Consider the following 12,046-nt stretch of genomic DNA (forward strand, 5'->3'; position numbering starts at 1 on the left):
CTTTGGAGCCACTATTAAGTTAAATAAAAGTTTAGAATTCCAGAAACACCAGAGAACAACTCTTTTGACAGTGAGATTCCAAATGGTTGTGATGAGTTGGAAGGGCAGGGAAAGTAGAGACTCACAATAATTCAACAATCTTTGGAAGCAGGAGTCAAAAGTAGGCTGTTCCTAAATATTTAACTTGAGAGCCCAACACTAATTTTTTAATTCTTCTATGGATTCATTTAAAAAGTGCTGCATCACCAATGTGCTTGGTGACAAAGAAAGTGGTATTCTTTGGAGAAATATGGACATTAACAATTAAAAGTCAAAAGGTAAGTGAGAAGATTAGATTCTGAATGTCAGTTTTAGGAATAGCGTAACCAATTATTTTGCTTGTATTTTGTTTTTGTGTCTGTGTAAGGGTGATATAATAAAACCCATGTCTGATTAAATTTTTTCTTTCAATAAGAATAAAATAAAAATTTAAAACAGTGTCAGTTTAATTGGCAGATTTTCATAGTGGTTCATAAAATAATGATGCATCCTGCAATTGATGGTGAAAGTTAATATTCTTATTCTATTTCAACATAATTCTTTTTGTTAGGTGACTTTTTTTAATTTTAAATTCTTCATGTGCTGATGGAGAATGGCTTTAAAATAGTGTCCTTTGATTCAGCATTCAATTATTTTCTTTGCCAGTTTTCCAATTTACCTTGTTAGAATCTATTTATAGGAAAAAGTTCACCCATATATAACTCCTTGCTATGGAAAATGCATTGGAAAATATTTACTAAAGAAATCTATATATTAAACAAAACAAAATAAATCTATATATTAAAGAAAACTAATATATTAAACATGAAAGATGCACAATCGCTAGTAAAATTGTTGAGAAAACTTTTGCTAAATTATTAAATGAACACTAGACAGTACATGAAAAAATAATACTAAGTAAAAAGATTGACCAAGATATATTACAAATGTGGTTAAATATTAGTATGTATGTTTACTGATGCATATTCACTAATATTAAGTCTCATAAAAGCTTTTTTTTGTTACGTTTAATGAGACAGGAAATGTAATGAGGTTAATTTTGAAGTTGTATATGAAATATGATGGTTGCTTTATCATGTCATCGATTTTTTGATATGTTAGCAAACTAATTTGTGTCATTATGCAAAAGAATTAGAAATGTGGGATTTTCAAATTAAGTAGTTATCAAAGAAATACTAGAATGCATTTGATTTGAAATGGGTCCAGGACTTTGTTTCAAATCAATATTGCTATTTAGTTAAAAATAATAGGTGAATTTCCTCATTTTTTCAGTGATATTTTAGTAATAAGAAAGCGTGACCTTCTGAAACAACATTAATGATTTTAAAATTTCAAATTTAAGTGTTTTTCAGTGTGAGAAGTATCTTGGTTTGATGCAAAATATTTGCTGATTCTGACTTGATGTTGTATTTTTCTTTAGACAGTTTGAATAATTATTGGTTCCTATTTAGTGGTCAGGAGTCTCCAGCAAAAAGCTGATGGACATGCACAGATACTGAATTTTGCCTTCCCATCTTCATGTCTCTATATAGTCAGAACTGTTATATTCATCGAGGTAGATGAAGTCACAAATACAACACTAAATGTTGCACTGGCTTCATTAATATCCTAATTTTATTTTTCCAAAATTTATTAGAGACTTGGTAAGGTGAGTCAGCCTCTTTTTGCGAAATTTCACATGAAAATTTTTGTTAAACATTTTATTTTGAAATAAGTTCAAACAGAAAGGTTGCAAAAATAGTACAAAGAACTGTTATATAACCCCTGCTACCCACCAGCTTTCCCAGATGTTAACCTCATACATAACCACAGCAATAATGACCAAAACTAGAAAATTAACATTGATACAGTAATGTTAACTCCTATACATACTAATTCAGATTTCATTAATAGTTCCACTAATGTCCTTTTTCTGGATGAGGATTCAATCCAGAGCCTTCCCTTGTCTTTTTTTAGTCTCCTTTATTTTGAGACACTTTTTTTTTTGTCTGATATCATTGCCACATTTCTTCCACTCTTTTGTTGAATATTCCTCAATCACTTTGTGTGATGTTTCTTTATTACAAATTCAGGTTATATATTTATTTGGCAAGAATACCATCAAAGAGATGCTATGTTCTTCTCAGTGCGTCATGTAAGATGACACATGGTGGTAGCTCGACTTTTTTTTTTGACTTTTCCATTTTTCATATACGGTACCCCACTGCTTGGAATGTCAACTTTTTGGCTTCATGCATCTAATCATATTTATTCTTCAGGATCAATCTTTTATGTGTGGTTTTCTCTATTCGTTTCAGTTCATCTGCTTTCTCATTTCTCTGCAATCATTTTGCCCTAATTCTCAGTAAAACATTGACATAGTTATGCTGTGAAGGCCTTACTTATCACATGGTTGTGACCCTGAACTACTATCAATTCCAGGAGTCCCCTCTGGTTTACTCTTCCTTGTGGTATTGAGATTTGATATACTGGTTCATTCAGTCTACACAGGCTCCCAATCACCATGGGGTAAATAGTGGCAAAATTTAGCACTTAATTATTTTTATTTTTCAAAAATTAATTTTGTCTTCTAATTAGACAGTAACATAATATTAATATTTTAACAACTATTTTGATGACATAGACAAATATTGTTAACAGTATGTTGATATGATTTTTCTAATACAGACTTTAAATTTTCAGTAATTTAAGATGAAGAGGTGAGGGAAAGATTGAATACAGCTATGTTTGGGGAATAATTTAAAAGTAATTACTAGACAGAATTGCATTTAGTTTTTATGTTTATATACTTTTAAACATGTGTTAAAAGTAATTATTGTTATAGAAGTGAAAATTATCAAAAAAAAATGACCATAATTAATAACCTCAATCTGAAAAGTAATTGCAATACAGAGATATTAGTTTATGGTGAAATATCAGTTTTATTTAGCAAACGATAACAGGATTAAGAATACCTGTTCCTAGAATGAAAACTTTCTTTTATAGTCTAATGACTGTATCATTTAATTATTTTAAATTGTAAAACTGTCTTCTAAGAACTGAAAGGATGTCTACAGTGATTAATTAATATGTCCTCATTCTTTCCCCATGGTGTGGCAGACAGACACATGCTGCTTTCCAGTTTACAGGTTGGATACTAGGGCATGAAAGCAATATAATGCTTTGTTAGAGATGACCATATTCAGTAGATACAGAGATAATAGAGACAGGTTGGGGCCAGGGCTGTTGGTTGGTGGATTTGCCCACCCTTCCCTATTACACTGTAAATTCTGGCAAACAAGATAGGATTTCTCAGGTATGGAGACTTTGACTATGCTGTCAGGCAGGGTGAAGTAATGTATATTTTAGAAATGTACTCTTTCAAAAAAGAACATTTATGTTTTGTCATTGCATCATGTATAATGCAATGTGAATAAAGCCCTACTGAGTTTTACATTTCAAAGAGACTAACATTGCTGTAGTGTAGATTAGTGCCAGGGCAGAGAAATGACCCTGTTATGGTAAGATTGGGCCTCACAGGGGGAACTTGTGTCATTAAGAGTGAGTTGTTCTCTTGTGGTTGCTTTCTTCATGAGTTATTAACATGCATCAGAAGGAATTATATGCCCTGGGAACTTGGAATATAATTTAAAGGTTTCACTATTTACCTTTACTTGAAACATCATGTAAATCTGTGTTTACGTGTGTTTGTAGGTGTACACACATGAACACATGATTTCATACCTCCGTTTCTTGGTACACACCTTTTCTTTCTGCTTGAGATACCCTTTTTATTTTCTTTTTATCTCTAAGACACCGCTCAGTTTTGTCCTCCTTAACGGTGAAGCCTCCTCAATCTTTTTAACTAGGTTGTTACTTACCTCTGTATTCCTAGAGCAGTTTGCCACCACTGCTATATCATGCTTTTATTTGTTTGCTGATGATCTCTTTCCATCTTTGTAACTCCCAGTTGAGTGTGTGCTTTTCAAGGACAGGAACTGACTCTTTCAATTTCATATTCTAGCATGTCTGCATATATTCGTTATGCAATGACTATTAAAAAATAAAGATATATAATAGTAAATATGTTTATACACTCTCTCTTGTTTTTAAAATGTATTTAACATGACATAAGAAATACAGCCAATTAGAAAGGAGAGGAGGAGGATGGGAAATGTGACCAAGCATGAGCTAATATATGCTATGAATGTGTGTGTGTGTGTGCGCGCGTGCGCGTGTGTGTGTAATGAATATATGTGCATTTGCAATTACAGAGGAAACACATATGTAGAATTTACAATTTACAGTAAAAACTAGCTTGACTTACATTTGAGCAAAAAATTACATCCTTTTAAATTTGGCCTTGGAAAGAAAGATTTCTTATTTTTCTAAGTCACACATTTTTGTCAACATATATCTGATGCTGAAGGGTTTCTCTGTGGACTGCTCATTAGTGTGTAGATTAGAATGTAATCAGCATGTGGTAAAATGTACTTGTCTTAGTTAATCCCACTGCTATGAAAATAAGAATATGTAATATAACTGTATAGAGTACTCTTCAGTTCCTGAAGCATCATGCTCTAACCCCTCTTACCTGCTCTTATTCCAAAAGCACATAGCCATGGGCGAGGAACACAAGAGAAGTGATTTGGAATAATAACCTTCTCTTGGAATGAATATCTTTCAAATTAATGTGACTAAAAAGTACCTGTGAATTATAGCTTGTTCTCTAGGTGATCTGTTTGTGAAGTTTAAGTAAGTGAACACATTACAATTGTATTCCTATTCTCCTTTTAGAATTAAATTTATGCATACCTTAAGAGATTTTTGGGTTGTTTTTCATATAAAACTCCTCTTGAATTTAATTCTCTACATGATATATTTTTGGTGGAGGATTAAGCTTTGTTTGCCATGTTGTTCTTTAATTGTTAAAGTAATATGGTCCTACATTCTGGGTAATTTAATACAGTGAAGCAGTTAGTCACTCACTGACAACTTTTCAAAGGAGATGGGCCAGGATGCCAACCTACTTTATTTGGTGTGCCAGCCCATAGAGTTGTATGTGCCAGGAATTTGCTAATCACCAGCTGGCAAATGATTCACAAGGCAGGAAATACAGGACTTTTGATTGGTGGCCGCTGACTCACCAGCAAGACAAAGCATGTTGAGGTTTTAAGCTTTGCCTGTTGGCATGTAGATCTCGCTGCCAGGGAAAAGACTCGATTATGGCAAAGAGCCTATGTGCTACCTTTGACATGTTTGCCAGATGTTGTCAGTGTTGTTCTTGATTTAGCAACTTTGGTTTAGCAACTGAAAACTGCTATGTAGAGTTGTACCCTCCTTGGCGATGAAGCCTCCTTGGTCCTTTTAGCCAGGTTGTTGCTTCCCTCTGTATTCCCTTTGTATTCTGTATTGAATCTGTCTGTCTGCCTGTTTGTGCCTTCTTCCGTCTGTCCGTCCGTCCATCCATCCATCCATCCATCCATCCATCCATCCATCCATCCATCCATCCATCCATCCTTTGGTCTGTCTGTTCATCTAATACTGTATTTAAGCCATCCATGGGCTAGAATTAACCTCTGAAAGCATTGTTTAGAATTGAGATGGCAAAATTTTCTGTAAATGGATAGATAGTAATTATTTTAGGTATGTAGGCCATGCTGTCTTTTGGAACTACTCACCTCTGCTGGTTGTAGGGCATAGGCAATTCATAAATGAATGGGTGTTTCTGTGTCCCAATAAAACATTGTTTATCAAAAATTGCGCGCTGTAGGATGCACACCCCTGGTTTAAACAATGGAAGTATATGACTCAACATAGTTGTGTGCTACACAAAAACTTTTAAAAAGTGCTTTCGATGCTTATAAATTTTCTAACTGTGTATCTCTCAGGTTTGTTAGCTTAATTGTTATCTGCTTTGGGGTTTATCCACAAAAATAGTTTTATGGATTTAACCATTTTATTTGTTCAAGCATATTGGTGATTTTAAAAAGATATTCATCTCTTTCTAGCACTGTTTATAGAAATGTCATTGGACATATGCAAAAATATAAGGAATAAAATTTTTTACCATATCACTAATAACTGCACCATTAAATTTGATAAATTTTACTTATAAACATGATTTAAAATAACTTTTTCACATGAAAACATGGCCCAGATAAATTTACTAAGTAGGGGAAAAAAGGGAGACTGTAGAAGTGTTCTTAACAGTGTGTACAATATGATTCTGTTTGCAAAAAGAAAAAAAGTTATATGTCTATGTGTATACGTATTTGTATATTGTAAACATCTGAAAAGACTATCAATCAGGGTTCTTAATTTTCAAACAGATGAGCTCATGCCTGTCTAATATAAGCAGGAAAGGTTTTTTGAAGGATAATAAATAGTGCAGAGATCTCTGAAGTGTCCGAGAAGCAGACTTAGAGGCCATATGCAGAAGTAGTACCCCAAATTCCACTGCATAACTGGTTTTGCAAAGATTCCTTGGCAGCTGTCAGAGGACATGAAACAGCAATCTGAATCATTGATACACAGCCTGGATGCAAAGTCTGCCTCCACAGTTACCAGTACTCTAGAAAGGATTCTGGACACTTGCTGCTCTTTTGTGTCATTAGCTTCCAATTCAGTCTGGCATGTGTGCATATGATTGGCAGAACCCATGTTTTGAGTCCTAGCTGCAAGGGAAGCTGAAAAAGTGAATTTGTGAACTTCACTTCATTTCTGTTGTGGACAAAGGTCCCTGCCTCATAAGGTGGAACATTTCCCAAATGTAGGAAGACGATTAAGAAACCTGAACACCAGAAAGAATGAGAGCTGTTTACTGTAGACATCCAGAAAATTGTTAGCACCGATTACTTCTGGCCAGTGAAGTTAGAATGGCTGACTGGGGAGGAGATGGAACCTTTTAGTTTACTCTTCTGTGCTCTTTGAATTAAAAAAAAAAAAAGTATAACAATGATAAAAAGGACATGGAGAAAATGAACAAAAGGGAACAACATTTTTTCCTCACCATTTTTAACTATAACGCTCTCAGATAGGAATTCAAGGCTTTCCAGCATAACGGGGCAATTCCATCAACTTCCTACTCAGTTTTATTTAAAAATTTGCCTTATGATTTCCTCTCAAAATTCAGTGAACTCTATATTGTTTGAACTTGGTTGGCAGAGGAATCATGAATGATTTTCTCTAGGATACTGTAGGTGGCTTATTCTTTCTTTTGGCCTGGCAGAGCCTATTCAGGTTATCTTTTTGAGTTCTACAGGATTCAGCTTTGAAAATTAAGGCTTTGTTAGCTGCTGTGGTTGACAAAGTATTCATAGATGCAAAGTGCAAAAATAAAATGTACTTAAAAATTCGACCCTACTACATGTTTGTTTTTAATTTTTTTTCCAAACTATTATAAATTTGTTCCTTGATAGAAAACTTGTCTGGGAACTTAATTTGGTTCTATAAAGTTTTAGCAGGTATTAAATTTTTTTTAACTTTATTTTTTAGAATAGCTTAAGATTTACAGAAAAAGTGTGGAAGTAGTACAGAGAGTTCCCATATATTCCACACTTGGTTTCCCCTATTATTAACATCGTACATTAGTCTGGTATATTCATTAACAATTAGTGAACCAGTATTGATACATTATTATAGACTAAAGCCCATACTTTATTGTCTTAGTTTTTACTTAAAGTCCTTTTTCTTTTCCAGGATAGCTGATATATTTTATACATTTATATTGTATGTTTTCATCTGGTATGGTAATGCCACGAAGCTGTATAGTAAATGCTATTTCTCTTACAAATAACTTGGAATTTAGGGGAAGACTACATAAAACTTTGCCACAATGAGTTCCTTCTATACTTTAAAGCACAAATGTCACATGAGTGAAAATGAGTAAACTTTCATTTTTTTCTCTGTTTTGTATTCAGTGGAACAGGTTCCTGTAGAACCGTACAAGATCCCTCTGTCCCAAGCCGAGGTCATACAGGAAGGGAGTGATGTTACTCTAGTTGCCTGGGGCACTCAGGTCAGTGACACTTGTACCCACCAGTAATGTTCATGTTATACTTGAAAGCTCCTATTTTTAATCCCAATACTATGAAGAATTAAAAACGATGTTTTCCTTACATCACATTTAGGTCTTGTTTGGTGCTACACCTATATCTGATAGTGATTTCTCATTGAATGTGAGGTGCTTATTCAGTCATATTAAAACATATGTTGTTTTCAGAAACATATTGAAAACAGTTTATTTTGCAGCATGTTTTATCCTCACTACTTGTTGCTGCACTTGACATGCTATTTCCTTTTTCATCTCATCCTCTGCCATCTCCTGTGATTATTTTGCTAACCATGTGGACCCATCCGGTGGTCCAGCCTCAGAATTCTATACCTTTCTCTTTTCCAGTAAACCTCACCTCTACATTCACCAGCACATGTTGTCCCATTGCTCTGTCTCCAAGCATTTCAGCTCATGGCTCTTTTTCTCTGGCTTTCTATCTCTTCTTTCTCTTCCTCTTTTAGAGAAATAGTCACTTGTTCTTTTTTCTGTGTACAGGAAATATTTGTTTATTTTAGAAAATTTAATACGGTAGTATAAAGAAGATAATGCAAATCAATTGCAATACCACAACTTCCTCTTCTCTTCACTTGATTTTTGGCTTGGAGAGGTATAGTCCTCATGGTTTCTCATTTCCAGTGTGGGAAACAATTTTATCTACATCCTTGTCATTCTCAGTTTGTGTCCTTGCCTCTTTTTAATAGGAAGTTAGAATGTATTAGATACTAACTCCTGTTGTTTTTCCTTTATACCTATCACTTCTTCCAGTCATTTCCTGTTTTCCTTGTCTTCAAAGGAGAGGTATCTTCTTTTCCAAATAGCTACTTTTCCAAATCTGTTTCAGATTATATTCCATTTACTTTCTCCAGGACTGTAATATTCAGTTAGTCTCTCTTTCTCTTGCATTTTCTTTCCATGTCCCTTATATTAAAAAGGTGTGTGTGTCTTCGCTATCTAAAAAGTACCTTTTCCACTCTACTTTTCTCTTAAATACCAATATATTTCCCTCCCTTATTCACACGACTAGAACAAGTTTTACCACCAGTATTTAATTCCTTAACTTCCAGTAATCTTGTACCTTGTAAGTGCTATTCCCACTAACTCACTAAACCTATTTCTGCTAATATCACTGACCTTCTAATTGTAAAATCCAACCTTGTCCTATATTGCTATGGTATATGACATTGGCTTCTCTCTCTTCTTTAGCTTCTAGACTACACTGGGTCCTGATTTTCGTTGTTTCTTTATTCTTTTTTCATTTTCTTTTGTTTCTAGTGAGCTCCTCTTCATCTGGTTTCTCCTTGCATATTGTTCATCTACAGAGTTCCATTAGTTCTGCCCTTTACTTCTCTCTACATGTTTTCCCCAGAAACTTCACCTACTCCTGCAAGTTTATTTACCTCTGTGTGCTGATATCTTTGGAATCAGTATCTGTGGCTGTGACTGCTCTCATTTTCTCTTAGAACCTCTTTTCAACTGTTGTCTAGACGTGTGTGTGTGTATATATATATATATATATATTTTTTTTTTCTTTATTTGTGGAATATGGTGTTGAACATGTCTAAAACAAATTTAACAATTCTCTATAAAGATCAGTTCCTCCAACTTTAAATACTACCTCTATTAATGATGTCAGAACTCAACTAAAGATGTGAGCCTGAATCTCTGTAGTCATTCTCTGCATATTTTTCTCCTTATTTCAGGTTCATGTGATCCGAGAAGTGGCTTCTATGGCTCAGGAAAAGCTTGGAGTGTCTTGTGAAGTCATTGATCTGAGGACTATACTACCTTGGGATGTGGATACAGTTTGCAAGGTATGGATATAGTATTGATTGAGTGTCATTGCCTTAAGATCTTGGGTGAACTTGTTGGATATTTGCGAAGAATTATTTTGAAATTTTGAGCTTTGTGAGCATTTTTGATTGATTTAAAAATTTAAATTTATGCCATGAAAGAAATTTATGCTATGTAATAAGCTAAATGCAGGAAATAAATCACATTAGGCTTTTCCTACCACAGTTCTCTATGTTTAGAATATTATAAAATGGTGTCCTTCATATTGCCGGCTTGGGTTGAGTTTTATGAGTAATGGAGTAGTGCAAATAATGACAGAGGTCATCTGTGTTTTTAACTTCTGATTGGTTATGGTTCGATCAGTGGATTAATATAGTCAGATAAATGTTTTGATTGAATTTTCACTTGTCTCTTCAAAAGAGATGGAGATGGATCATTAAAAACAAAAACAAAAAAACAGCTCTTTATATAACCTTTATACTGTGGATCGTATTTTGAAAATTATGTTGTGAGATTTAAGCTGCTCTGATTTTTAGTTTTCTAAGTTTCTTCTTGAACTTTGGCCTGATTAGATTAATCTTGTTTCTTACTATTAATAGGATTGATGTAGTCCCTTCTCAAGAATATACTTTAGTTCTCATATACTGGACTATAAATGATATCTTTCATATCAGTGTCATCTACTCCCATATTAGTATAAAGTAAGGTTAAGCTCTTTTTTTGTGATGGTTTTATCTACTAAAGTTTAGGTAATGTTTTTTTCTTGATTTATTGCTATAGCAAATGAGTCGTAAGATCTTTGGGTATTTTACATTTACTATTTTTAAGAGCTTTGTCATTCTCATAGCTTTACAAGTTATCTCTTGCCTTATTTACATAGAAATAATCTGCAGTTACTACTGTTCTAAAAGTATAGCATAGTGAGTTTTTAGGTGAAGATTGTTTTAAAATTTAGTGGAAGATTTAAGATTTGGTATAGTAAATGTTCTGTAGACTCACTTGACACCATCTAAACACTTTACGTGGTTATAGATGGTTTCAACAATATTCTTAGTCTTTATATTTGTAGTTTCCATAATTAAGAGCAGAATTTCAGTTTGAATTATTCTTAACTGAATGAAAGTAATGCTTTTTTTGCAGGCATTTTAAAATAAATTCAGACACTGGATTTCCTTCAACTAGCCAAGTGTTCCAACTCATGGTTAAAATGGAGCTGATATACTTTGCCCCAGAGTGGGCATCTTGTTTGTAACATGTATCTCCCACTTATCTTGGAGTTTATAATATGAATGGTATTTCTGTGTGGAGATATGATGTTTTGTCAAGGTACAGTGGGGCATACTGATATATAGTCAAGGCAAATATTTTTAGAATCTTATTTACATATTTAATACATCCCAAAAACATCTGTAGTAGCTCATGATAAAAACAAACAAACAAAAAACAAATAACACTCTAAGTTGATAACCGTGAAAGCAAAGTAAGGAGAAGTAAAGGAAGAAAAAAGAGGGAAATTATATCTGTATAAATTTGCTTGTGTGGATCACCCCCACTTTATTAAATCTACTGGTTACATCTTTGTGTGACCCTGGAATGTAGATACTGTTTCCTTAGGACTCTATACTACTGGAAAACTTGAAAGAGGAGAGTAGAAACCTCTCTTGAATGAAAAGTGGTATAGCAAACCTCTGCCTTGTTAGTGTCATCATTTTAGTTTTGTGTTGAGATGCTTTTATTATATCATTTTCCTGGTTGATGTCCCTCCAGTTATGACAGTGAAAGCCAGCTTGTTATTTCTTGATTACTTTGGGTCTATTTGTGACTCTCTTCATTGGTGATCATGGCACATCTACTGTTTTCATGTGTCAAAAGAGAAAAAATTTTGATACTTAGCATGTTTTCTAGGATTTAGAGATGATTTTAAAAGAGGACCCTACAATCAAATACTCATATTAAAAATGAGTTTTTTTTTGTTTGTTTAACTATAGCTAAGCTTTTGTTCTTCATCTTTATGAATTTTGTGGTAATCAGAAGTTATGTTTATTATCTTTTTTGATTAGTGCTGTTTTATTGGTTGTTTTTATCTTATAATGATTAGATCCCTTAGCTTTCTTAGATGTTAAACTCAATACCAAAATTCATCTTTTGGAATATCTAATCAAGAAAAGCTTATTAAAGGTA

General features: G+C 33.6%; 1 protein-coding gene across 1 annotated transcript in view; it reads left to right on the top strand.

Annotated features, from left to right (window-relative positions):
* BCKDHB (branched chain keto acid dehydrogenase E1 subunit beta) overlaps positions 1–12,046 on the top strand; it is a 178,102-nt gene that overhangs the window by 55,655 nt on the left and 110,401 nt on the right. The window contains exons 7-8 of the mRNA XM_016149613.2: positions 7,941–8,038; positions 9,775–9,885. Coding sequence (XP_016005099.2) covers positions 7,941–8,038; positions 9,775–9,885 — 209 coding nt within the window. The remainder of the gene's footprint in view (positions 1–7,940; positions 8,039–9,774; positions 9,886–12,046) is intronic.

This window comes from Rousettus aegyptiacus, unplaced genomic scaffold, assembly GCF_014176215.1.
Source record: "Rousettus aegyptiacus isolate mRouAeg1 unplaced genomic scaffold, mRouAeg1.p scaffold_m13_p_1, whole genome shotgun sequence".
NCBI lineage: Eukaryota > Metazoa > Chordata > Mammalia > Chiroptera > Pteropodidae > Rousettus > Rousettus aegyptiacus.